This window comes from Rhinopithecus bieti, unplaced genomic scaffold, assembly GCF_001698545.2.
Source record: "Rhinopithecus bieti isolate Rb0 unplaced genomic scaffold, ASM169854v2 scaffold_41207, whole genome shotgun sequence".
NCBI lineage: Eukaryota > Metazoa > Chordata > Mammalia > Primates > Cercopithecidae > Rhinopithecus > Rhinopithecus bieti.
In genome coordinates, this window is record NW_016816890.1 from 643,251 (window position 1) to 668,706 (window position 25,456).

General features: G+C 39.3%; 2 protein-coding genes across 2 annotated transcripts in view; one reads left to right on the plus strand and one right to left on the minus strand.

The window, feature by feature from the left end:
* Positions 1 to 2,168, minus strand: part of DSE (dermatan sulfate epimerase) — a 68,568-nt gene extending 66,400 nt beyond the window's left edge. Inside the window, exon 1 of the mRNA XM_017855460.1 lies at positions 1,898 to 2,168. The gene's annotated coding sequence lies outside the window, so the exon portion shown is untranslated. The remainder of the gene's footprint in view (positions 1 to 1,897) is intronic.
* Positions 946 to 2,093, plus strand: LOC108517486 (uncharacterized). Its single transcript, XM_017855461.1, is given in 2 exon segments — positions 946 to 2,032; positions 2,034 to 2,093. Coding segments are annotated over 2 exon segments (636 nt in total). The 5' UTR covers positions 946 to 1,456.
* Positions 2,169 to 25,456: the final 23,288 nt, after the last annotated feature.

A 25,456-nucleotide genomic window follows, 5' to 3' on the forward strand; every position in this document is an offset into this window, starting at 1 on the left:
AAAAAAAAAAAAAAAAAAAAAAAAAAAAAAAAAAAAAAAAAAAAAGATTCTTCTGCCTCAGCCTCCCAAGTAACTGGTACTACAGGCGTGCACCACGATGCCAAGTTTTTTTTGTTTTTTTGTATTTTTAGTAGAGACAGGTTTCCCCATATGGGCCAGGCTGGTCTCTAACTCCTGACCTCCTGATCCGCCCTAGGCCTCCCAAAGTGCTGGGATTACAGGTGTGAGCCACTGCGCCAGCCTTTTTTTTTTTTTTTTTTTTTTTAGAATTCCCCTTTACTTGGTGACTGTACTTTCAGTATTTTTTAATTTGTCAAAATGTACTTTGTAGGCCAGTGTTTTTATTTAACAAAACTTCATAAAACTGATACTGACATCATATACATGTCAATGAAAACTAACTCTTCCCAAGTTCAAACTTGGGAAGTGCTGCTAATTGATGTTTCTCAGGTTCTGCATTAGTAGCTCCAAGAGAGCTAAGGCTGATCTCATATACCTCTGTATGTAATATAGGTAACCAGCACTAACTTGCACTTTTTGCTGAACCCAGAGGGGTCACTAGGTGATGGAGACATCAAATTCAATCTGTTATCTTCTCCATTTTTACTAGAATAGTCCTTACCAACATACTTCAAAAAAGAACTTGTATCTGTATCGTGACCGTCAAAGGAAGAGGTCACAATACAGAAATCTAAGTATTTGCATGAAACAAATACTCAGATAATCCTATATTTTCTTCCATGCACATGAGGTTTTTTGTGATCCCATTTAGCAATACAGTTAGAATACGCTACACAATATTGTATATCACTTTCACATAGAGATTATCATTGAGAAATTTTTTAAAACTTGAGAGAATTACTGAAAGTTTAAATTCCATAATGTGAAAAATACTGAAAATACGTATAAGTGAGAAGATCTTTCACACATTTAACAATGCTAAACCATGACTTTCTAAACCATGACCAACGAAAACTTTTTTTTAAAAAAACTTTATTACACGAAGATTCCTAGAACTAAACGCGTCATTGCCTGACCCAAAGAATTTCAGGTAAGTGAGGTTCACCATCCTGATTTTAATCAAAGGCTTCGATTTCCATCTGAATGCCAGCCAGCTTAAGAGGAGGCTGCTGCCTTAAAGGAGCGATGAAAACGAAGAAGTTCTCAGGTCACAAACTTAGCTCAGATTCCAGCCCCGACAGATCTTGAGCCAATGTGGCATCACTTTCAGAGCTTCCCAGTCCGTGAGTCAAGCCCCCGCCCCCTCCTCTCCCCGGGACTGCCTCGGGGATGAGGTTTACTAACAATTTCTCCGAGTGCCGGCGGAGCCAAGGAGCGCTGGAATCCAGCGTCTGGGAGAGGCTTGGGAAGCTCTTCCTCGGCTTCCGCAGCCGCAAAGTAGGGCTGCCAGCGCCAGGATCGGCACACACGCCACCGCCACCTCCCCAACCCCCAAATGGCTGGGATACGGAGGGAAAGGAGGACGCGAGGGTGTGCCACCCAACCCCGCAGAGTGAAGTCGAGGCCCCGTGGACCGTCGAGGAAATCGCGGCTGGGCCGGCCTGATCCGACGCACGGAATGCGATCTCCAGGTTCTCGTCGCGTTCCCGGCTCAGTGCTCGGCGTTCAAGGGGGTGGGGAGGGGCGAAAAGCTGCCCCTCGAGGCTGCTCAGCCGCTGGGGAAGTCCGTGGCTCAGTCTTCACGCGTCAGGCGCTCTCTCGGAGCCTAGCCGAGCCGGGCCCGGGCGCGCAGCCCGCGGCGCTTAACTCTCAGCCGGGGACGTGGCTCTCCGTCTCCGGCCCGTGCCGGGCCAGCCCCGCAGGCTACCCGCCCGAAACTCCAGAAGAAAGTTGCGCCGCGCGCCCCAGCTCGCCCCTTGCGCGCCCCGCCGCTTACCGCTCCCCGCCGAGGCTTCGTTCTTTCCGGCGTCGCCTCCGCAGCCTCCAGAGCCAGCTCCCGGCCCTCCTCACACCAGGGCGCCCGGGCTCCCGGCCCTTTCCGAACCGAGCCCTCCGCGCCACCGCCGCGCCATGGGTGCTGGTGGGCGCCGCGCCCCGGGATGCGCTGCTGCAGCCTCGGGCGGCGCTACTGAGAGCCGGGCCGGCGCGGGCGGGTAGGTGTGGGCGAAAGGGGCGGAGGGAGGGACGCGGCGGGCGCTGAGGCTCCGCTGGAGGGGGGAGGAAACCGCAACGTCACCAGAGCCCGAGGAGGCGAGGATGAGGAGGGGAAACGGGGACCCCTCCCCGGCCGAACCCCGACCGCAGGCCCGCCCCGCTTACTCCCGCTCCTCCTCTCCCCGGACTCGCCGCTCGCAGCTGTGCTCGGCCTTCCACGCCACCCGGCCCGGACTCCACCCGCAACCCTGCCCGCCAGGCCTCTTTGGCTCTAACTTGTTCTAGTTTCTTAGGACTCAAACGCTTCAGGTTCGAGAAACACACCCAAAAGAAAGGTAACTTTTGGAGGCCCAGGGGGAGGAGCTGATGCTTACACAAAACTCTGGGAGAGGAAAGCGAGGAAGACGTTAAGAATCTTACTTCCCGGGCTGGTGCCCACTGCAGTCTGCTCCTCCCGAATAGTTAGTTACTGCCTCTTTTCTCTCGAATTCGGTTTTACTCTCTTCTCAAAGATAAGTTAGTTGGGGGGGGGGCGGGGTTTGGAGGGGGATCGCCTATAGAGAAGCAGTTCTCTTTTTTACTTTACCAACAAAATGCACTAAATCCAAGTGCACCGAACCCTGCAAACGGAACAGATTTTAATCATAGAAGGTCAGGACCAAAGCATTTAATGTAGGCAGCTCACAAACGGAAATTTATCTTACGCAGTGGTGTGTGTGTGTGTGAGAGAGGGGGAGAGAGATCGCTCATGCACCCAAGTTCAGGTGGAGCATTTGCAACCTTGGTAGTCACAGCCTCTTGGAGAAGAGTCTTCCTGTTTTCCAAAAATCAGCCACTGGGCTCAAACACACTCAGCCAGGTCCAACCTGGCCCCAAGGAGATGACAGGTATGATCAGGGCCATTACCTCAGGAATACTTCCCCCACCCTCCACCTCCACCCAGTGTGTTCATGTAACCTACCAGACCTAGACTGTACCGAAGTGAAAGATTTGTAGGATATTTACCTATTCATTAGAATGGGAGATACTTTACTGGGAGCAGTGCTTTCCTCCATGAGTTCTGAAGGGTACCTCCATCCAATTCCCCTGACCTCAGAGTTTCTCACTTCTATTTGGCCAAATAAGAAAAAAATGTGGATGTCTCAGTTTATGCTTCTCTTTTTCAGAAATTGCATTTAAGAGGAACCCCTTACAAACAGGCCAAGAGGAAGTGGTGCTATTAAATTTTTTAAATGTTTGCTCAGGTAAATCACTAATTTGCATAAACTTGATACTTTAGGGAAGGCCTGTGGAGGAGAGAAGAGGACTCTGGAAACTGGAATTAATTTTTGGTTCAAATCCAAACTTTGCTTTTACTACTGTGGGCCTTGGAAAACTAACATCAGAGCCTCAGTTTCCTCATCTGTAGTGTAACGATATAATACCTCGTTTGAACAGTTATGGAGAGGATACAATAAAAATAGCTAATGTTTTTTGAGAGTTTACTACACCATATCAGACGGTCACTGAGCTAAGAGATTTACATATACTAATAAAATTATTAGAATAAATTGTGAAAGTGTCTAGCTGTACTATGTAATCCGTGTTAATTTCCATTTATCTTCTCAAATTTGAAAGAGACTTTAGAAAAAACATCTGGTTTAATTTACTTAACCTCTCAGCAAGTAGTAGTCTAGTTCAGTGAATTTCCAACCTAGAACTTTAGAATCAGCAGGGGAGCTATAATAAATTCTTTCCAATGGGAACCCCCACCCAAGAACAACAAATCAGAATCTCTGAGGTTAGGGTCTAAGCATCAGAATCTGCATTTTAAAATCTCTTCCCAGATGATCACAGTGTACAAACAGGATTGAGAATTCTTCAAAGGAGGCAGTACTCACTGTCATTTTCTCCCCTTTACCCTCACACCCCCCACAATTTTGCTTTTGAGTGACCTGTGAATTGGCCTCTGGATGACATTCACTTTGTGCAAAGCACACCCCTCCCCCGCCCCACCCACCCCATTACAGTAAGTCTCAACAGATCTGCTATTCTGCTCTCTGGAATCTATAGGATACACCTAGCCTTGATTCCACGGGAGAATACTTCAATTTACCCGGGTACATATTAACTCCATCAGCTTTTCTTCATCCATTAAGAAAGCTCTCAGGAGGAGATTTACTTTGCCAGCATCTCTCTCAAACCCTGATGCCAAGAATTGAATTCAAGGTTTCACCCAAGTGACAAACTAGAAAGATGTTTAATGGCTTTGTTGTAATTACCGTATTTCCCTAAGTATATCGTTGGAGCTTCTGTGGCAGCAGTATTACCCAGCTGACTCCATATTACAGTCTACCAAATAAAACCTTACAGTGTTCAAAGTGTAGAGACTCACTGAACTAGACAACTACACTCAATGCAGTCAGTGGTCAGCACTTAACCTGTGATTTTACTGAATTTTATTGTGTTAAATTAGGCCTCTTAGCTTGTTGAGCTTGTTGGCATGTTGGGTATCATTGATATAACTGAGTAATTCTACCTCTCAATTTCATGACCTCTGTAAATCCAGTCTGTGCCATGCCATCATTTAAGTTCTCATTCTCAGGTACCTTCCTCTGCCAACTGACACTGGATTTGAATGCTACTGATGAACATTCTTACCAGTTGAGGACCCAAATATTACCTTGTCCTGTTTTTGTCTGTTGTCCCAGGGTAGCAGCCTGTGTACATGGGTATATGGCACTTTTGTAGGAATTAGGAAAAGGTACCTCCACTCTCACCTTAGCTGAAGGATTAGGAAAAAGTGACCCCTTACTCCTAGATGCAGCCCCAAACAGACAGCAGATGAGCTTTGTCTATTGGATGTCTTTGCTCTACGGTAATATTGTCAAAAAACAAAGGAAATGACTACTTATTGAATTCTGGTTCATGCCTACAAAATTGTGTCTTCCTTTTCTAAATACCCAGATGTCATTCTAATAATAGGTTTATTCATTTTGTTCAGTATCTGTGAAAAGTTTCTTGCCTTGCTTTCAGACTAAGGCAAAAACTGGAACTCCATTTGTCCACCTCCAGTTTTTTAGTGTTCATCTCCCTCTAGGCTGATTCTAGCTGAGAGTCCTTGTTGGTAAACTCTCCTTGCTGAGATGGTAATTTACTAAGCAAGAAGAAGTTAAGCTTTAGACAGCTAGGACATATTTTCCTACAAGCTTCTTCACCTATCTTTTCAGTTAACTCTTTGAAAGTTTATTTTATCCCTTACATTTAATGGTTTATTTTTACATAATAGAGAAGGCAAAAAAAGGGAATTAGTTTTGTTTAGTCATCCATTTTATCTCAAACAGAGGCATCCCTTCCATGTTCTTGTCTAAACAAAACAAAATGTATTTTTTGTTGTTGTCATCCTTAGTTTATTCTTGGCTTTAGCCTAAAATAACAGAGTAACAGTATTACAGGGCTGTTACAGGTATGCAGCTGCTGTTCTCCTGTTGAGTTTAGTTCATTAAACTAAATTTTAATCTGCCTTTTATGTTTTACTAACCAGTCTGGTCCATGACTATACATCTGCGTCCATTCTTGAAATGCTTTTCCTTTTCCTTCCTCAGGTCAAAATTATTCCATTTGTAAAACTGCCTTAACCTGCACCTATAGATTCCCTCATCTTCAGATCACAGAAGAAGATCATTTTGGTTTGCTCAAGCCATACTGCCCTCTACTTGTACTTACTGATTCAGTGATAATCTCCTGAGCTTTCCCTTCCATTTCTGAGCATTCAGCCCTGGCCAGGCATCCTCCAGAGGCTTCTCCAACCTTCCTTGCTCAGGCCTCCCTCCTTGCCTTTCTCGCGCTGACATGCTCTTCTCCGTTACCAAGAATACTCTGCTGCGACTGCTTCATCTCCACATGACTCTAGCTTCCTGGGCTTAGTTTTCATCTTTAAAGCAAAATGAAACATTTACCTACATTCTCAATCAGAATTGAGAACTACCTCTACTGCAAGTAACAATTTGAGATTTCTGCAGGTACATACTTCCTGGCCTCACAGTCTTCTAATAGGTCATGAAGTGTACCAGGCACGTCCATATGTGTCTCCTTTTATCCTCACAGGCACTGACCGATGAGGAAACAGAGACTCTGAAAGTTAAAGTGAATTTCCCAAGCCATATATAGTTCAGACCACATATGATTATGTTTTCTGATATAAAATCTAGAATCCTTCCACTAAACCACTTGGCCTAGACTAACTTTGTATGTCTAAAGCCTCATTTACAGTTTGAGTATCCTGGCCTCAGTTGAAAGCTATTCTGCATTCATTGACAATTGACTTGAAATGGATGATTTTATATCACCTCTTATTATAAACTACCCAAGGTGTCCCAAACAACTTCCAAATTATAATATTGTTCTCTGAAATTTTTTTTTTTTTTTTTTTTTTTGAGATGGAGTCTCGCTCTGTCGACCAGGCTGGAGTGCAGTGGCCGGATCTCAGCTCATTGCAAGCTCCGCCTCCCGGGTTCACGCCATTCTCCTGCCTCAGCCTCCCAAGTAGCTGGGACTACAGGTGCCCGCCACCTCGCCCAGCTAGTTTTTTGCATTTTTTAGTAGAGACGGGGTTTCACCATGTTAGCCAGGATAGTCTCGATCTCCTGACCTCGTGATCCGCCCGTCTCGGCCTCCCAAAGTGCTGGGATTACAGGCTTGAGCCACCGTGCCCGGCCTGTTCTCTGAAATTACAAAAATTATTGATATTTGCTACATGAATGAATGAAATTAGATGTTTATTCTTTTCCTCAGACTTACTGAATAGACCAAAAGGAGTGTAACATTTAATATTATAAGCTCCTTCACAGTAGAGACTCTCTTCTTCATTTCTATAGCTATTCCTCATATTTCCTGGCAGAGGGCACGTTTATTAAATTAGAATGAGAATTCAATTTTCAGATTGTGGCTGTGTACCAGGCTAGATACAGTGGTGGATAATTTAATGTGTCCATCAAATAAGAGCATGGACTTTGAAGTTGAACAAAACTAGGCTGAAATCTAGACTGTCTGTCACTAACTGTGTGACCTTAGGCAGGCGAGCCATTTAACATCATTAAGTTCCACTTTCTCCTCAGCAGCATTTTGATATGCATACTTTTCTCATACAGTTTCTGGAAGGAGCAAACCAAACATTGTATATAAAATACCTGCCAAGGAATGAGAACTTAATAAACAGGTGTTTATTGTCATAACTTAGAATGGTTCTAGGGGCTATCAATGAGAGATACACCCTTTGTAATCAGTCTTGGGTGGACTGTAACATGCCTGGGCATTTTTCAGGTAGGATCTGAACCAATTAAGGTGAGTGATACCCTGCCTGTCACAACCCTGCTAAAAGTAGTTGAGGTCATGCCAATTTTTGCAATAGTTTGGAAATCAAGCCTTCTGTGCTCTTCAGGAGGAGATAAGGATTGTCCTGGCAATATTCTGTAATAGTAATTCTAACCCCTGGGTGCATATTAGCATCACTTGGGAGAACCAAAAACACACCAACGCCTAGTCACACTCAGAAATTCTGATTTAATTCCTTCTAGGATGAAGTCCAGATGTCCTATATGCTTTTAAAGGTACCAGATAGTTCTAATGTGTAGCCAGAGTCAGAACCAGTGCTACATAATGGTGCTTCCCAAATTTTGCTGCACATTAGAACCATTTGGAGAGATTTAAGAACTTCTGATTCCCCAGTTATAGTCTGTACCAATCAAATTAGAAAGTTTGAGGTGTTTGAAACTCTGTGATTCCAATGTACCAAAAGTTTGGGAACCACTCACTATTAGAGTGTTACTAAATAAGCTGGGTGAGGTGGCTCATACCTGTAATCCTAGCACTTTTGGAGACCAAGGCAGGCAAAGTGCTTGACCCCAAGAGTTTGAGATCAGCCTGGGCAACATGGCAAAACTCCATCTCTACTAAAAACACACACAAAAAAATTAGCCGGGCGTGGTGGCGCACACCTGTAATCCCAGCTACTCAGGAGGCTAAGACACGAGAATCGATTGAACCCAAGAGGCAGAGGTTGCAGTGAGCCAAGATCACACCACTGCACTCCAGCCTGGGCAACAAGAGTGAAACTCGGTGTCAAAAAGAAAAAGCATGTTACTAAGCAGGTACTTGAACCAAATGAAGTAGACTTAGAGAATATATTTGTCACATTTGTTCTGGTTTATTATTATGTAAAATATTGTGAAGATTCATTTTTATTAACCCAAGCTCATTAATGTATTTCTTTCTAAATACTTTTGTTGGATATGCAGTTTGGGAAAAATATTTGATGTCAATACTGGCTGAACTATTGAAGTTGACTTCATATTGCAGTTAATGTTTCACTTCAAGTTTCTGCTGCCTGAGTATTACACATAATGAATTCCAATAAAACATTTTAACAGCCAGGCCATTCAGCCTTCTTCTGCTCAGGCTTTTTCTTCTGCTGATGAGATCACTTGTGTCAGGCAAAGAAAATCTGGGCTATTTTGCATTTATAGTATCTTTTAGGTGGGAAATAGTCAACAGTTTGCTGATATTAAACTAAAGTATGTAGTCCAGTGAAATATTTCTGTATCCTTTCTCACCAAACTCCAAAGAATACACAGTGGTTCTTTTTCCCTATTTTCTTTCATTTTTTGATTTTTTAATAGTGCCATTTTAAGTTTGCCATTTTTACTCATCTTGGCTAAATGGAAAACACTTCCACTTTTAAAATGCTAACATAACAAAATTTTAAAACCCAACAACAATTAAACAAATAAACAAAAAACACAGCATTCCTTAGACGTATTTGTCATCTAAGTGAGAAAAGTAGGAGGAAACTTGGAATAATTACATTCTAACCATTTCATTTTATGAAGAAACTAAGGTTTTTTTTTTTAAATATCTATTCTTTTTTTTATTATACTTTAAGTTCTAGGATACATGTGCAGGTTTGTTATATATGTATACATGTGCCATGTTGGTGTGCTGCACCCATTAACTCGTTATTTACATTATGTATATCTCCTAATGCTATCCCTCCCGACTCCCCGCTCCCCACAATAGGCCCCAGTATGTGATGTTCCCCTTCCTGTGTCCAAGTGATCTCATTGTTCAGTTCCGCACCCCCCCCCCCCCTAATTGAGTTTGAGAACAATGCCAGTATTGGTTTTCTGTTCTTGCGATAGTTTGCTGAGAATTGCATGGTTTCCAGCTGCATCCATGTCCTAACAAAGGACACAACTCATCCTTTTTTTGTGGCTGGCATATTATTCCATGGTTAATGTGCCACATTTTCTTAATCCAGTCTGTCATTGATGGACATTTGGTTGGATTCCAAGTCTTTGCTATTGTGAATAAGTGCCCATAATAAAACATACGTGTGCATGGTGTCTGTATAGCAGCATGACTTATAATCCTTTGGGTATATACCCAGTAATGGGATGGCCTGGCCAAATGGGATAGTTCTAGTTTCTAGATTTTTGAGGAATTGCCACCACTGTTTTGCCACAACGGTTGAACCTAATTTACCCATCCCACCAACAGTGTAAAAGTGTTCCCTATTTCTCCACATCCTCTCCAGCACCTTGTTGTTTCCTGAGTTTTTTAATGATTGCCCATTCTAACTGGTGTGGAGATGGTATCTCTATGTGGTTTTTTGATCTGCATTTCTCTGATTGGCGAGTGATGATGAGCCATTTTTTCATGTATCATGTTGGCTATATGAATGTCTTCTTTTGAAAGTGTCTGTTCATATCCTTTGCCCACTTTTTGATGGGGTTTGTTTGCTTTTTTCTTGTAAATTTGTTTGAGTTTCTTTGTAGGTTCTGAACATTAGCCCTTGTCAGATGAGTAGATTGCAAAAATTTTCTCCCATTCTGTAGGTTGCCTGTTCCATTCTGATTGGTAGTTTCTTTTGCTGTGCAGAAAGCTTCTCTAATTAGATCCCGTTTGTCAATTTTGGCTTTTGTTGCCATTGCCTTTTGGTGTTTAGACATGAAGTCCTTGCCCATGCTATGGTCCTGATGGATTGCCTAGGTTTTCTTCTAGGGTTTTTAATGGTTTTTAGGTCTAACATTTAAGTCTCTAATCCATCTTGAATTAATTTTTGTATAAGGAGTAAGGAAAGGATCCAGTTTCAGCTTTCTACTTATGGCTAAGAAAGTAAGGTTAGCATAGATGTAGAGACCGGTAGCCAGTTTTTGCTGCTAATTTAGTTAGAAAGTAGAAGGAGAAGTTGAGCCTCCTGATTCCTAGCCAGATTTTTCTTTTCTCACTTCTCCTTGCTGAATCATTGGCCAAAAATGTACAACTAATTTCTCCTTTTGGGAAGCGCATATTTCATATTAACTCTGGCAATTTATGAAAAAAATGTAGATTCATTTCCTCTGTTAACAAAATGTCAGTGCCTAAGAAGAAATAAGGTTTATTTTTGGAGGAAATCAAGTGCCTACTCAGAATGTGCAGGGGATGGCACCTTTCATTTAGCAGCGTTAAGCTTAATGTGTTATGTTTTACTTATGATGTAATTTCTCCCCAATATATGAACAATGTAAGTTCACATCACTACATATGTAAAATCACTAACTAAATGCCTGTCTTTGAGGTGAAATCTTTAATAAACTTTCACCCATCTTGAGTTATTTTTCCTTTCATTATACCTGGGAATTAAGGTATTTAAAAATTCTAGTAAATTTCCATCTTTTTATTGCATGAATCAACTTTCTGAATTTTCTGTTATTATACAAGATAGCAATGCTTCTGTTCATGGTGGGCAGATTAATGTTGTGGTGTGCAGATCAGCTAAGTATCATGTATGTATACACAAGCACACACATGTGTGTGTATATATATGTATATTTTAAAATCTCACTTTCTGATCAGTCATTAAACACGTGGCAAGTATCTATCATATATACACACACACAAGCACACACATATATGTATATATATATGTGTGCATATATATATATTTAAAAATCTCACTTCTGATCAGTCATTAAACGTGGCAAAAAAACAACTGTTACAAAGTAAAAATAGACATAGGCTACAACAATCTTGGATTGTAGTATAATGGAAAAGTTACTTTAAATGAATCTGCCTGAAATTGACAAATTTTAATGTTGTCTATGGGAAAATTAATGGGTTAATTCTGGAAACTGAAAGTTATAGGTTCTAGGACTAAATTGACCCTAGAAGAAATTCTTTCTGTTTTTACTTCCCCTATAAATTTGGAAAAATCAGCAGTAGCATAAACCATGATAACTTGGGTAAATCACAACTTCTTTTGAGTCTTAGTGTCCTTAGCTATAAATAGAAGAAACCATCCTACTTCGTTTGTTCTCAAGTATAGTTATACTTTAGGACCACCCAGGAAACTTTGGGGAAAAAATGATGCCCTGTACTACCTCCAGACAAATTAAAACAACATTTCTGGGGGATGTGGCCTAGGCTAGAAGTGCTCAAAAATATGGTCCATGGACCCCTGCTATTAGCATCACTGATTCATTAGTCAGCCTGGGATGCCGTGACAAAATACCATAGATTGGATGGCTAAAACTATAGAAATTTATTTCTCACAGTTCTGGAGGCTAGGAAGTTCAAGATCAAGGTGCTAGCCAATTCTGTTTCTGAGGAGGGTTCTCTTTCTTGCTTGCAGACAGTAGCCTGCGTTCTCACGTGGCCTGCACATGGAGACAGAGTGATCTCTCTTTCTCCCTCTTCTTATAAGGCATCATCCTTATGACCTCATTTTACCTTTCTTTAATCCTAAAAGCTCTATTTCCAAGTATGGTCACATTGGGGGTTGGGACTTACGTATGAATTTTGGGGAACAAAATTCAGTCCATAGCACTTGAGATCTTGAAAATTTTCAGACCAATCCCAGATCTACTTAATTAGATTCTCTAGGGGTGAGGGCCAGGAATCCATGTTTTAACAAACTGCAGGTGATTCTTATGTACATTTGAGTTTGAAGACCACTGGCCTAAGCCAATAGTTCTTAACACTTAGACGGTATATTGGAATCACTTAGGGAATTTATAAACCTTTGGTACCTGGGGCCCTATCACAGAGATTCCGATTTACCTGTTGCAGGATGCATAGTCTAGACAAGTTTTACAGCTCCTGAAAGTGAATCCCGTCTGAGAACCACTGGTGTAGAATATCTCTGAAGATCTTTGCAGTCTAAAACGGTGTATATTATAATATAATAATATATACAAAATACGTATATAATACAATACATAGTCTATATAATTTTCATCAGAAGGAGGATGATAGAATAGCTCTCTCTGTTTTGTAGCTTCAGATATGACTCACATTTGTTGTCAGTCCCTTTTCATTAATCACTTGATGACATAATGCATTAAGCAGGAACTTTTTGCGAAGTACTGTTGTGATAGTACGTTTGCTAAATATAAGCTTCTTTATTTTTCAGTAAAATCAAGGATTTATTTGATGGTTAATGTGTTTCTACTGGATAAGACTAAATAAGGGTTTGGAGAGCAGCCAGAGGCTTATGAGACACACACACACACACACACATTTTTTTTTTTTTCCAGAGATGGGGTCTTGCTTGTTGCCCAGGCTGGAGTACAGTGGCAGGATTGTAGCTCACTACAACCTCAAACTCCTAGGCTCAAGTGATCCTCCCACCTCAGCCTCCTGAGTAGCTGGGACTGTAGATGTGCACCATCACACCCAGCTCTCTTGAGATATTTTAAAAGAATCTTACAAATTGTGAGTCCAGGAATAATTCTGGAAAACAATCTAATTATTTTGTAAATCTCAAAAAAGTTCATTAAGCCATATAAACTAAGAAGTTATGGGTATTTCTTGATGTTAAAACTTATATTCAGCCGGGTGCAGTGGCCCACACCTGTAATCCCAGCACTTTGGAAGGCCGAGGCAGGCAGATCACAAGGTCAGAGTTTGACACCAGCCTGCCCAATGTGGTGAAAGCCCACCTCTACTAAAAGTAAAAAAATTAGCCAGGTGTGGTGGCGCATACCTGTAATCCCAGCTACTGGGGAGGCTAACGCAGGAGAATCGCTTGAACCCAGGAAGTGAAGGTTGTGGTAAGTCGAGATCATGCCACTGCACTCTAGCCTGGTCAACAGAATGAGACTGCATCTCAAAAAAAACCAAAAACAAAACAATAAAAAATCAGTTATATAATTTTAAAATCTCTTTTGATATTAGAATATAAATGGCTTTATGATAAAAATTATAGATGTCATTTTCCTCAAATTTTACAATAATAGTTGTAAAAAATGTCATCTTAAAAAATGTATCCCAAATCAGCAGAACTCTGACCAGTGAATGTAATTGTGATGCAGTCAGCACAAATATTAGCACATAAAAGCAGAAAACTCAACTCATTCATAGTTTTTCTTTTCTCCCGAAGGCACACAAGCCATTAAAAAAAATTTTTTTTAAATGTCAAATTCATCACAGGAATAAGTAACTAAAGAATCAAAATTAACTATCATCTTTAAAGTGCTGGGGCTTAATAGGAAAGTTTATTAAAAGTGGTATTTGAGCATTTGACTTCATTAGAATTCTTTTATGATGTGGCCAAGGTGGCAACCTTTTCCAAATTTATGTACATATTAAGTGTCCATACTAATGTCACAAAGGGACTGAGAGAGTTAACACTAAATTGTTACATTCACTCAAATATTCATGCTCTATTTAAAGAGAGATAATGGTGTCACCTTTATTTTCAAATCTTTCAAAAAACTAGCTTTGGAATAGTTTCCCCATGTTTCAATAAGTAAAATTACCAGGAAATTACAAACGAAATATTAAAATATATGTCAAGATATGACTTTTTTTTTCCAGATGCAGATGCAGAGAAATATTCCTTCCCTTTAAATTTTTTTTTAAATTTTAAGTTCCAGGGTACACATGCAGGATGTGTTTTGTGACATAGGTAAACATGTGCCATGGTGTTTTGCTGCACCTATCAACCCATCACCTAGGTGTTGAGCCCAGCATGCATTAGCTGTTTTTCCTGATGCTCTCCCTGCCCTGTCACCCGCAGGCCCCAGTGTGTGTTGTTCTCCTCCCTGTGTTCTTATCATTCAGCTCCCACTTATAAGTGAGAACATGCGGTGTTTGGTTTTCTGTTCCTGCATTAGTTTGCTGAGGATAATAACTCCATCCATGTCTCTGCAAAGGACATGATCTCGTTCCTTTTTATGGCTGCATAGTATTCCATGGTGTAATATTCCTTCTCTTTAAGCAAGTTTTTAAGTAAAACATAATTCTGTGGGGAATCATTTGAAAAGAATGTTGCCATATGAACTGTGCTTTCTTTGGATGCTACTAAGTATGACTATGGATGAAGCTAACCTAAGAGATCTTGCCTCACAAGTCAACAAATGCCATTTTGTGAGTAAAATGAGCTATATCAACACTTAGAACAACAGATGAGCTAACATGTGCTTGAAAAGTAAAGGAAGTATTATAGATTCCCAGTTTGTAATAATAATGCAAAGCCTATCTGTTTCCACTTAACCACATCACCTGTCCTATACACTGTACTGAAATTAATGATCTCTATTACAGTTTTCTGAGTGTGAAAGAATAATACTAACTTTTCTTTGTCCCCGATCTATCAGCTGTCGTTCTCTGAAATTTAAACCTAGACAAGAAGCTTCTAAATTTTACTAATATTAAAACAGTATTTGCCATATACAGGAAACAAAAGTTATATAACTACAGTAACTGAACTAAAATTATAAATAGGAAGAAAAGTATATATAAATTTGATCATAGATGGTTGACAATTACTAAAATCCTTAAGACTTATGATGACTCCCTTTTCTAATCTCTCTACAGCTAAAAAATAATAATATGGAGATTTAGAAGGAGGATGTTGTGAAAGATATCATATATGCAAACCTACAAATGCTTGTATAGTAAGTGTTCCCTATTTAGTGTAGCATGAAATCATAAGAATTGTCATGTACTCTAATAATCTATTTCTGATAGTTCCCTTAAGGCAGATTTTCTTCAAACCTTTTCTTTAAACTAAAACTAATATGGATAGGCAGATGATAAATAGAAAGCTAGATGATAAAGATATAGAAATATAAAAGTTTCACAAATCAATGTTTCTATTTTTTATTTTAGTCTATTTCATTAAAAAAGAAAGAATTTGATCAACTAAATAGATTTCAAGACCCACTAATAGATTGCGACTTGAAACTTAAAAACATTGCAGTGAGGTTACTGTGTATGTGTAGAGAGATACTGTTCATGTTTACTTTCAGAGTTTAAGGGTATAGACCTCTAAGAACTATGAAACTGAAATAATGACTTCTGAATGCTTTCTACATAATCTGACTCATAAACACAATAAAGCATCAAGAAGATGGCTTGATGCTTTAGCCAAACAAAAGGCAAAAGTAGAGCCAACTTAGGCCGGGCGCGGTGGCTCAAGCCTGTAATCCCAGCACTCTGGGAGGCGGAGATGGGCGGATCACGAAGTCAGGAGATGGAGACCATCCTGGCTAACACGGTGAAACCCCGTCTCTACTAAAAAATACAAAAAACTAGCCGGGCGAGGTGGCGGGCGCCTGTAGTCCCAGCTACTTGGGAAGCTGAGGCAGGAAAACGGCTTAAACCCGGGAGGCGGAGCTTGCAGTGAGCTGAGATCCGGCCACTGCACTCCAGCCCGGGCGACAGAGCGAGACTCCGTCTCAAAAAAAAAAAAAAAAAAAAAAAAAAAAAAAAAAAAAAGTAGAGCCAACTTTGATTAAATTGAAACACCTGTGGCATTTAGAAGCATGCTCATATTGGCAGGAGAAGGAAACTGTAGCAAGTAGATAAGGTTTAAAGCAATACACTATCTTTGTTTGTCCAAGGACCAAGTAGCTCTTCCAATAGGAAGATCATATGTTTATGAGGCACAACAAGAAATTTTGCAGTAGTTAAGAGTTGTAAGACACCAGAGGCTCCCCACAGCCTAGAAGCTATCAGCTCATCAATGAAAAGGTCCACCTGGTTGATCCGGAGTCTTCAGTTCCTGCCACTGGGAAGGATACTTCCAAGAACTGCATTTTCTACCCTACACCCGGCATATTCTGTCACCACCTTGTCTTAGATTTTTATTAATTAAAGCATAACTCTTCCCCTCAACAAGGCTCCATTTATAAATAATTGTATGGCACTAGTATTTATGCCAATGTAGGCTGCAGTCTGCTATTACAGATGGTACTGATATTACATCTCCAAACATGACATTTTCATTTATTACTATTCACAAAGTGAATGTCATTGCCCTAGATCTCTATAATCAGAAATAGTCAATAGCAGAAAGAAACAAAAAACAAACAAACAAAAAATCACCTACAAGTGATGTAGGAAAGAGAGTCATGATCAGGAATTTTTGCTGCATTGGATACTGGGCTTTGAGGAAAGGCAAAGAAGACTTGCCTGCCTTCTTCCAGCAGCAAGGATTCAGCTAGACAGTAAAGGACTGAAATTAGAAAGTATTTTTGTGACCTGTTCTAAGAAATCATTACAAAATCAGATTTATTCACATAGTCTTATTTGCCTGGGGACATTTTAATTTATCAGTGACTTGGGTTAATTACTCCCTCTAAATTCTACACTTGACAGCTCAGCTTAAACCTGAGGCATTCAGAAGGAAATACATCAAAATGCAACACACACGGGCCGAGCATTTCTATGCATCTGCACTGACTTTGAACAACACACACACACGTGCACGTGGATTTTAATACATTTTGGGACATACGTGCATGAATCTCAACAGGCTGGGAATCATTGGGGAAAGTAGATCCTTTGAATGCACCCTTCAGAGCAGCAAATATTTCTGTGGCAGGGGAAGTAGTTTCTAAATATTTTGGATGCTTACCAATAACACTATTAAAGTTCTCACATATTTTATTAAAAGATGAGAAAGAAGAAAAACTATTTTTGGCTTTAAAAAACGGTTATATAAGCAAGGCTCTGCTGATGGCATCCAAAAGATAACTTGTTTTATGGCTAAAGGGCAGGAGCCAGGGAGGGGCTCATCACCCATCAGCACTTGATCCTTCTAACTAGTACTGGAGAAGAAACATTGTTCCCTGGAGGCAGAGAAAACCAGAATGTTAGTAAACGTGGAGGTGGGAGAAATATTACTAGTGAATGTCACACCACTCAAATAAGTAGAATTTATTTTTTGGAAACATGTTAGAAAGATACTAAGGCCTCACTAAAACCATAGCTCCATGTGGTTTAGGCAAAATTAATAATGTGAGATGGTGAAAAGAGGAGGCATCTGCTTAAGGGCGTGACTATGGTTCTGTAGTAATGAATTTGGATGCCTTAGTTATACAGACAGAATCTGGTGAGCAGAGACTACAGCAGGGGCTATGAGTGGTGAGGCTTTCTATGCCTCAGAATTGTAGGAATCCTAAAACACTCGGTGTGGCTACTGTTGCCCAAGATGAGCAGCATGGGAGGGAGAAGCTAGCATTGGATGGAAATCTAGAGTTGTGGGATTCGGGAACATCCTGGCTCTACCAACAACTCAGGTTACCAGAATAAGTCACTTTACCAATGGGGTACCTGTTTCCTCATTCTCAAAGTGAGAGAACTGTTTCATCTACAAGATTCCTTTAACTTTAAAATTTTATGACTCGGCCGGGCGCGGTGGCTCAAGCCTGTAATCCCAGCACTTTGGGAGGCCGAGACAGGCGGATCACGAGGTCAGGAGTTCGAGACCATCCTGGCTAACACGGTGAAACCCCGTCTCTACTAAAAAATACAAAAAACTAGCCGGGCGAGGTGGCGGGCGCCTGTAGTCCCAGCTACTCGGGAGGCTGAGGCAGGAGAATGGCGTGAACCCAGGAGGCGGAGCTTGCAGTGAGCTGAGATCCGGCCACTGCACTCCAGCCTGGGTGACAGAGCGAGACTCCGTCTCAAAATAAAATAAAATAAAATAAAATAAAATTTTATGACTCAAAGTTCCTGAGCTATGGAACTATGCCTTCTAGATCAAAATTGTCCAGTAGAAATATAATGTAAGCCATTTATGTAACTTAAAATGCTTTATTGCCACGTTAAAATATGTTTTAAAAAGGTGAAATTAGGTCTTACAATACTTTTATGTAACCCCCTATGTCCAAAACATTATCATTTTAATGTAAGTCTTTGAAATCTTGACTAGCTATGCATACTTCAAGTGGCCAATAGCCACATGTGCCTAGTGGCTCTGTCTACCATATTAGATAACATAGCTCTAGGCAGTTATGTAAAGTTCACAGGATGGGAGCAGGAGCTACATTTCTCTTTGATACTCTGAGCCATAGTGCCAAAGACTAGAACTATTCACCAAAATTACTAGAGGAACTTAAAAATGTCTGAGACCCTCCCCACCCCGATTCCTTGGCCATGGATCATGTCTTATATCTCTCTAGACAAATCTGAAGTGCAGCCTGTCCATGCCAGTCTACAGGACAGTGTTTCAAAGCCTCTTCACTGAGCTAACAGCCTTCATGCCATTCAGGGGTGGGTTGAATCAGGGAAGCAATAGTCATGTGGTTAGCATCCTCTTCAGGGATCCTCCAGATAGTTATTGGAAGAACTATGTTTTGTCTAGTATGTGAGCTGGAAGATTTCAACACTAATTCTATGACACCATAATTGTTTTGTTATTGAAGGCTATTTAACTTTTTCAAGTTAAAATGTTTTAAAGAACAATGAGCTAATGTAAAACAAAGGAGGTCAGATTGCACTTTGCCAGGATGTGTCCACTTGTTGCCTTGATGGAGCTGTAGCTGTAGTTACAGATCTACTTTTGAGCCTGCTTAATATTTGCATTGTAGACTGGTTGTGCATAATCTTCCTAGGACTGATTCTCACCTTTGAGTGTCTCCAGTTTAGTATTAACAGACTAGTTGAGATCACATATCAAATTGAGGAGTCCTATAATGCTTTTATTTTACTGACATGAAAGAAGCGGGTATATGTATTGGAAAATTCCCTTTTAGATTTTTGAAATCGTTTAATCATGGACAAAGGAGGCTATTGTACTAGGACAGAAAACAGAAATTAGGCTAAATGAGCCACAGCCAGCATTATCCTAAAAGGAAAGGAAATAGGAGTCTGTGGCCTAACTGGAGCAGAACCTTAAAAGTATCAGCTGAAAAACAATTGGTAAATAAGTAGTAACCTGAGGCTCTACAGTCTGGTCATACCTAAAGTGTTCAAATTAGAAAAATGTGAAGGTTTGAGGAAGGTACACAGAAATAGTCTCATACAATGCTGGTGGAAGTATAAATTGGTACATTCCTTTGAGAGAGGATTTGGAGGACAAATACAGGATTTGGAGTAACAAATCTTTAAAAGGTATGTAAATTTGCATCCAGCAATTCCACTTCTTAGAATATATGCACATATGTGTGAAACTGTATGTATGCAAAGTTGTTCAACATGGTGTTGTTTAAATTAGCAAAATACTGAAAACAACTCAAGTGTCCAATAATAAACATGCTTAAATGAATTATGCGTTAAGTATGTGTGCCTTTATATATGTATGTGTATATGTAAAAATGTGTAGTGTGTATTATATATGTGAATGAGCACAATGGAATTGACACCAGTGTCAAGTTTGGAGTATTTCCATGGAAAGCACATTTCATTAAAAAGCCAATTACAGATTATTATATAAAACCTGTCACTATTTTATTATAAAAGGGAATGTAACCAAAAAATATAACTACAGCAAAAATTGTGGGAAAATAAACAGAAAATTATAATTTTTATATAGATGGTATAACAGTGCAAGTAATTTTCATTTCATTTACATAATTATGAACATAGATTTCATGTTTCTGCCCAGTGGGGTCTGTTTTCAGATTAGACCCATTCTGAAGATAAATCATCTCACCAAAAGCTGAAAAATACCATCCTTTCCTTAGATGGGAAGAGCAAGTTTCTTGAGCCCCTTCCCATTTTGACAGAGTTGTAACTGAAGTGCTTGTAAGGCCAGATTGTATGACAATTCCATGAGCTTCCTGGTTCCCTTACTGTACAAACCCTCCACCCACTCTCCCTTAAAATAACTCATGCCTTTTGAGACAGCATGAGGGGGCAACTCTGTTTCTTATACCAGAAAAAAAAGCCTGACTCAAGAACAATGACTGGCCTCCAGAGCAGTTGTAAGGTCCACGTGAGGTTATGTTGTCTAAGCTCCTAGTAGCACATAACATATAACAGGCTTTCAATAAATATTATTTACTGTTCTCCAATCTCCTTAAAAAATTTTAAAGGGATTTTCATCATTAGATTTATATAATCTGGGTCAACATTTACTTAACAAATCTCTAATCCTTGCCTCATATCTCAAGGACCTGAACTAATATTATTATTTTTTTCTTTAAGAGAAAGACTGTATTTCAGGAAATATTATATCCAAGTATTGCTCTAGATATAGGTGTACTTTTGCAAGCCATCTGAAGTCTAAATTCTTGAAAGTGTCATATCACTCTTTAAAAGTGGATGACATTATAATTCAGTATCTGAAGACTGCTAACCTCTACTCTAAAATATTTTCTAAGAGTCTCAGTATATGACATAGGAGTATGTTTAGATTGATTATAAGGTTTTTTAAATTAAAAATAATTACCAAATTGTTTTACATCAGCCATTAAAGCTCACAAAAACCAAATATCTTTATAGACAATCTCTCACCAAATGAGAACAGTTATAAAATAAGCTAGATATCTGTCTGAATCCCCTTATGTGACAACGGATAAGTGTCCAGTGGTTGGAGCCAGTCAGATCTATGATCAATAACAGCTGTACAATGTATTTGTTCTATAATGTTAGGCAAATTTACTTAGCCTCCCCAAATCTCAGTTTTCTGGGAATATCAATGCCCCATCGTTTGAGAATATAAGGATGAAAGACAAAGAATGCAAAGTGTTGAACCCAATGCCAGGAACTGTAAATGCTCAATGGTAGCTAGTATTATTATGATTGAAACAAAGTTTATTTAAAGAACCTTACTGAGAAACATTTATAAGATTTTCTGGAAATAAAGAGGACATTCATGAAGAAAGATATTTATTCCAAGTAACTATCTATGACATAAACAGATTTATTTGGAATACTACAAAGGAAAATATCCCTTAATTTTCCACCCAATATTACCTAACACACACATGCACAATTCCATCATGACTACTCCCCCTTAGCAGTTGTTTCATTTTTCCAGAGCAAAAGTAGGACATAAAGTTCCTTCTCCTGAACCACAAGTTGGAGGTCATCATCAGTTCATTTGGAAAAATAGCCATCAGTGTTTACACACACACAGACCCACACACACAAACACACACTCGTATGGATATTTGAACTATAAATTAGTAAAGACCTAGATTTTAATAGTTAGCTAACATAAATGAATGAGGTAGTGGGGAAGCCCAACCACTTATGATGACCACAAGACTCATATCTCTCTCTTACCCTGTTATGGGACTATTAAGTCCCTGATGGACTTGTCTGACAAACACATTACACAGTCATACAAATCATTCATTCTGGAAGAGAGAAAGAGAGAGGGAGGAGGAGGGGGGAAGGGGAAAGAAAGGAAAGAAGGGAAGACTTCATGTGTGGGGCATGTACGTGGGGTGGGCTGGAAAGCTAGGTGAGTTTTGGAAAGCCTATTTTTTGCCCACCCAGAGCTTGCCCAGACTTGCCCTAAGGCTGTGTTGCAAAATGGGTAATGATTTCTCTGCCAGGTCTGTTATTGGAATGAGTAAAGTCTCAGACCTAACATTTTTTTTTTTCTTGGCCATCTTACTCCTTCAACACAAACATCTGAGGCTGTGGTGGTTTTAAGTATGCTCCTCAAAGCATCCCAAAGTTCCTGTTTCTTACTTCTCAATTTCTTGATGTTTACTATCCAGTTCAAGAGCTACTGACCTCTGCCTCACCCAGCACTAACCCTGTGGATTTTAAGTCCTTATGCATTTGAGAACCACTATTCCAAGCACAATTAACCTCCATTCAGAGTCTAGAAATTAGGATCAATAACCTATGCAAATTCAGCACCATATTGAGAGATTCTTCTGGAGCAGGTATTTTATCATTTGAGGAAGCTTGGTGTTCGGAGAACCCTTGTAATCAAGAGAAAAAATGATTCTGACCAGCCATTTCAGTTGAATTGATTCTTGGACACAGGAACATGGTAAGTTAAGGTCTGAAAGGATTGGTTGTACCAAGGAGGCCATGAGTAGATATATAGAGAATAGTTGATTAGCTCACACAAATATATGGAGAGTGGTGATTCTAAAAAAGTATAAACACTTCAAATCAAGAAATGTTATAGCTAGGCATCTAATTGGTTCCTTTCATTTTACATATTTACAGGCAGAACTGAGTTTCAGAGATATTAACTAACTTTTCCAAGGATTTGAGCAGAGACTGAAATGAGCTTTATTTACAGGCCAGTGTAACCAAGGAGGTTACAGAAATTAATAAGGATTTAATATCAGGACTTAAATTTCCCATAAACTAAAGAGAACCACTGTGGGATAGAACTGCAGTTACTAGAAAGGTGCATGATAAAATGTAAAAGACAACTCCCCAGGTTCTACCAAAGTTGGGATAAATCTTCCTTAAGGCCTTTGTCACTATTCATAGTTCACCAGGGTGCTTTCTGATTATAAACTGAAATTCCTAAATTCTCTGAGTTTAGAATTGGAATACTTTGATGACAGAAAAGACTATTTTAATCAACAGAGACTGCTTATTTGAACTAAGTTGATTAAGTTGAGTTTCTAAAATCACTTACTGAGGACTCTGAATTCATGAAAAACAATCCAAGATGGTCAATATCCCTTATGCTTTTTTTTCCTCTTTGCAGAACATTATTAAACATTTCATTATTATGTAGCTATTTTATAATGAGGTAAAAATAATAAAGTTATTTATAAATAACAAACATCATTATAACAGAGTGGAACAGAATGTAGTTGTGATATATTTCACCAATAAAATATAATCAACTATAAAGATGGTTCCTAGGAATTTAAATGTTAATGTTACAACTTAGCATATTTCTTAAATAAAAAAAGTTTTAAGATGTGAAGAAGTATCAAGTTCATTTTTTATCTTCTGCTGGTACTCAAAACAGACCCTTTGTTTTCTCTCACAGGTACCAGCAAGGGTTACTCTGTTGCTGCCAAGAGATTTTGGTAAGAGAAAGCCAAACTGAGTCAGATGACTGTTCTGTTAAAATAAGAGTTTCAAGACTGTAGACTCATAAGATGGGGATTCAGCGAAGGAAAACATTCCCATCTCTGTTAGAGGAAAGTTATAATGGCATTGAACTATTTGGAAGAAAAGAGAAAAGGAGACAAAGAAGCAATCTTGCTTAATCACAACAAATGTTCTATTAAACACTATGTAAAAGCAAACTATAATAGCAATAATATTAGTCAATTTGGGAGCTTTTAAACAAATGAACATTCTTTTTTAAGACTGTAAGTTCTACGTAAAATAATATCATGCAGAACAGAGACTAGAATATTTCATAAAACAGAAGAACTTTCAGGACTTTTTTCCAAAAGGAAGATATGCCAGGAAAATCTTTATACAATTAAATAGTCTATGTTCGTCATGTCTAAAGGCATGGAAAACACCCAAAAGCTATTTTTTTATTACTTGGAGTCAGATTATTTGGTACCATACACGTTTAGTGAATATACTTGCATGGAACATAACTCATCTTTGAGAATATCATCATAGCAGTCCAGACTTGCCTGACCTTTAGAGAGCCAGATATTTTTCTGTCTAAGGAATAGTCTTGAATATCAGAATTACTAAATGAGTACAAAACAATGCCTGCCTGACTCGGTTTTTTGCTACCTCAAAGAATAGACAGTTGTGTCAGTTGGCCTTTTTTTATGATTAATGGGGTAATGATGCTCCTGTTTAATACCTTTTCCTGAGATAATCTGGGTAGAAGCTCATGACCCTGCAAATTCTAAATTTAATTCTCAGTTTGTGTTACTCAGAATTCACTAGAGTAAGCTTTTGTGATATGAAAAGAAGAGATTCAAGTTCTTTTCTCTGAAAAGTTCTCATGTAATCATGCTTTAAAAAAAAGAATTTATTGCCACAGAAGTTAGAAGTAGAAGATTTCCACTCTATGGGGAAATAAGTCAGTCCTAGAATGATGTAGACCCATGCACATTGATCTTCGTACTCTTCCTCAATCATATCATCTTGAGCAGTTTTTATGAAGGCATAAGAAATGGCCTGATCACTTTTCAGTTTTCTTACTATCCTCTTATGAGATAAGTCATTTTGACATAGGAAAAAAGCAAGATATAAAATTTAAAAATGAAACTAGGTTTGAGCTAATGAGTCTCTTAAAATTACAAGGTCAGATTCCTAAACAATATAAAAGGGAGTAGTATATTTAGATATTTTTAAAAAAATACTTGCATGTAAACATGAAACAGAATTAATATATAAGTGATTCTTTTAAAGGTAGTAAGTGGTGAGCTTTTGGTTATGGCCAAGTGAGGAGACAAATTCTTTCTGTAAAAAGCAACTATAAAGCTGGATAAAATTGACAAAAACAATCATTTTGGCACTCTGAAAATCAACCAAAGGCATACAACAACCTGAGAAGCATTTAGGCTTGAAAAACTGCTGAATATAAGAATAATGAGAATCTGTGGCATTCTAGCCTGAAGCTACTTGCATATCCTCCCTCCCACTTACTCCTCACTTCAGTAAGGACAGAGGATTTGTAAAGCTGGCCAGCCCATGAGGACGGGCAGCTTCTCTGTTATGATCAATGAGAGCTCACTCAATCTGGAGTGATGAGAAACGACCACTCCCAGCAGCATATTTGGTAAAAGTGCTGATCTCTGAGGTGGGTAAACAGGGAAAGCCAATGGCTCTACTAGTCTGAGGCTGTAGTCACAGTTGGAGAATATTACTCTGGCTTTGTATGTTTCCTGGAGAAGGCCCGAGCTAGTCACTCAGTCCTGGCTGCCCCTGAATTTGTTTGCATAAAAGAGAGGATAAGAAAAGATCCAGTGGTAAGTAAAAGCTGGAGCTTGAGTGGGCCTGAGAGCACCTGAACTCTTGAGTGAGTTCCCTTACCACATAGAGATCCTTTGGCAAAAGACAGAAACTTCATTGGCTCAGGGGTTTCAGCACAACCTCTATCCAATCACTAAGCCATACTGCCATGGGAAAACCTTTAGGAATCCAGGTTTAGAGATGTGTATGTATGTATATGGAAGTGTGTGTGTGTAGATATACTGTAGATATACATATATATGTATACATATCCATTATATATTAGTGT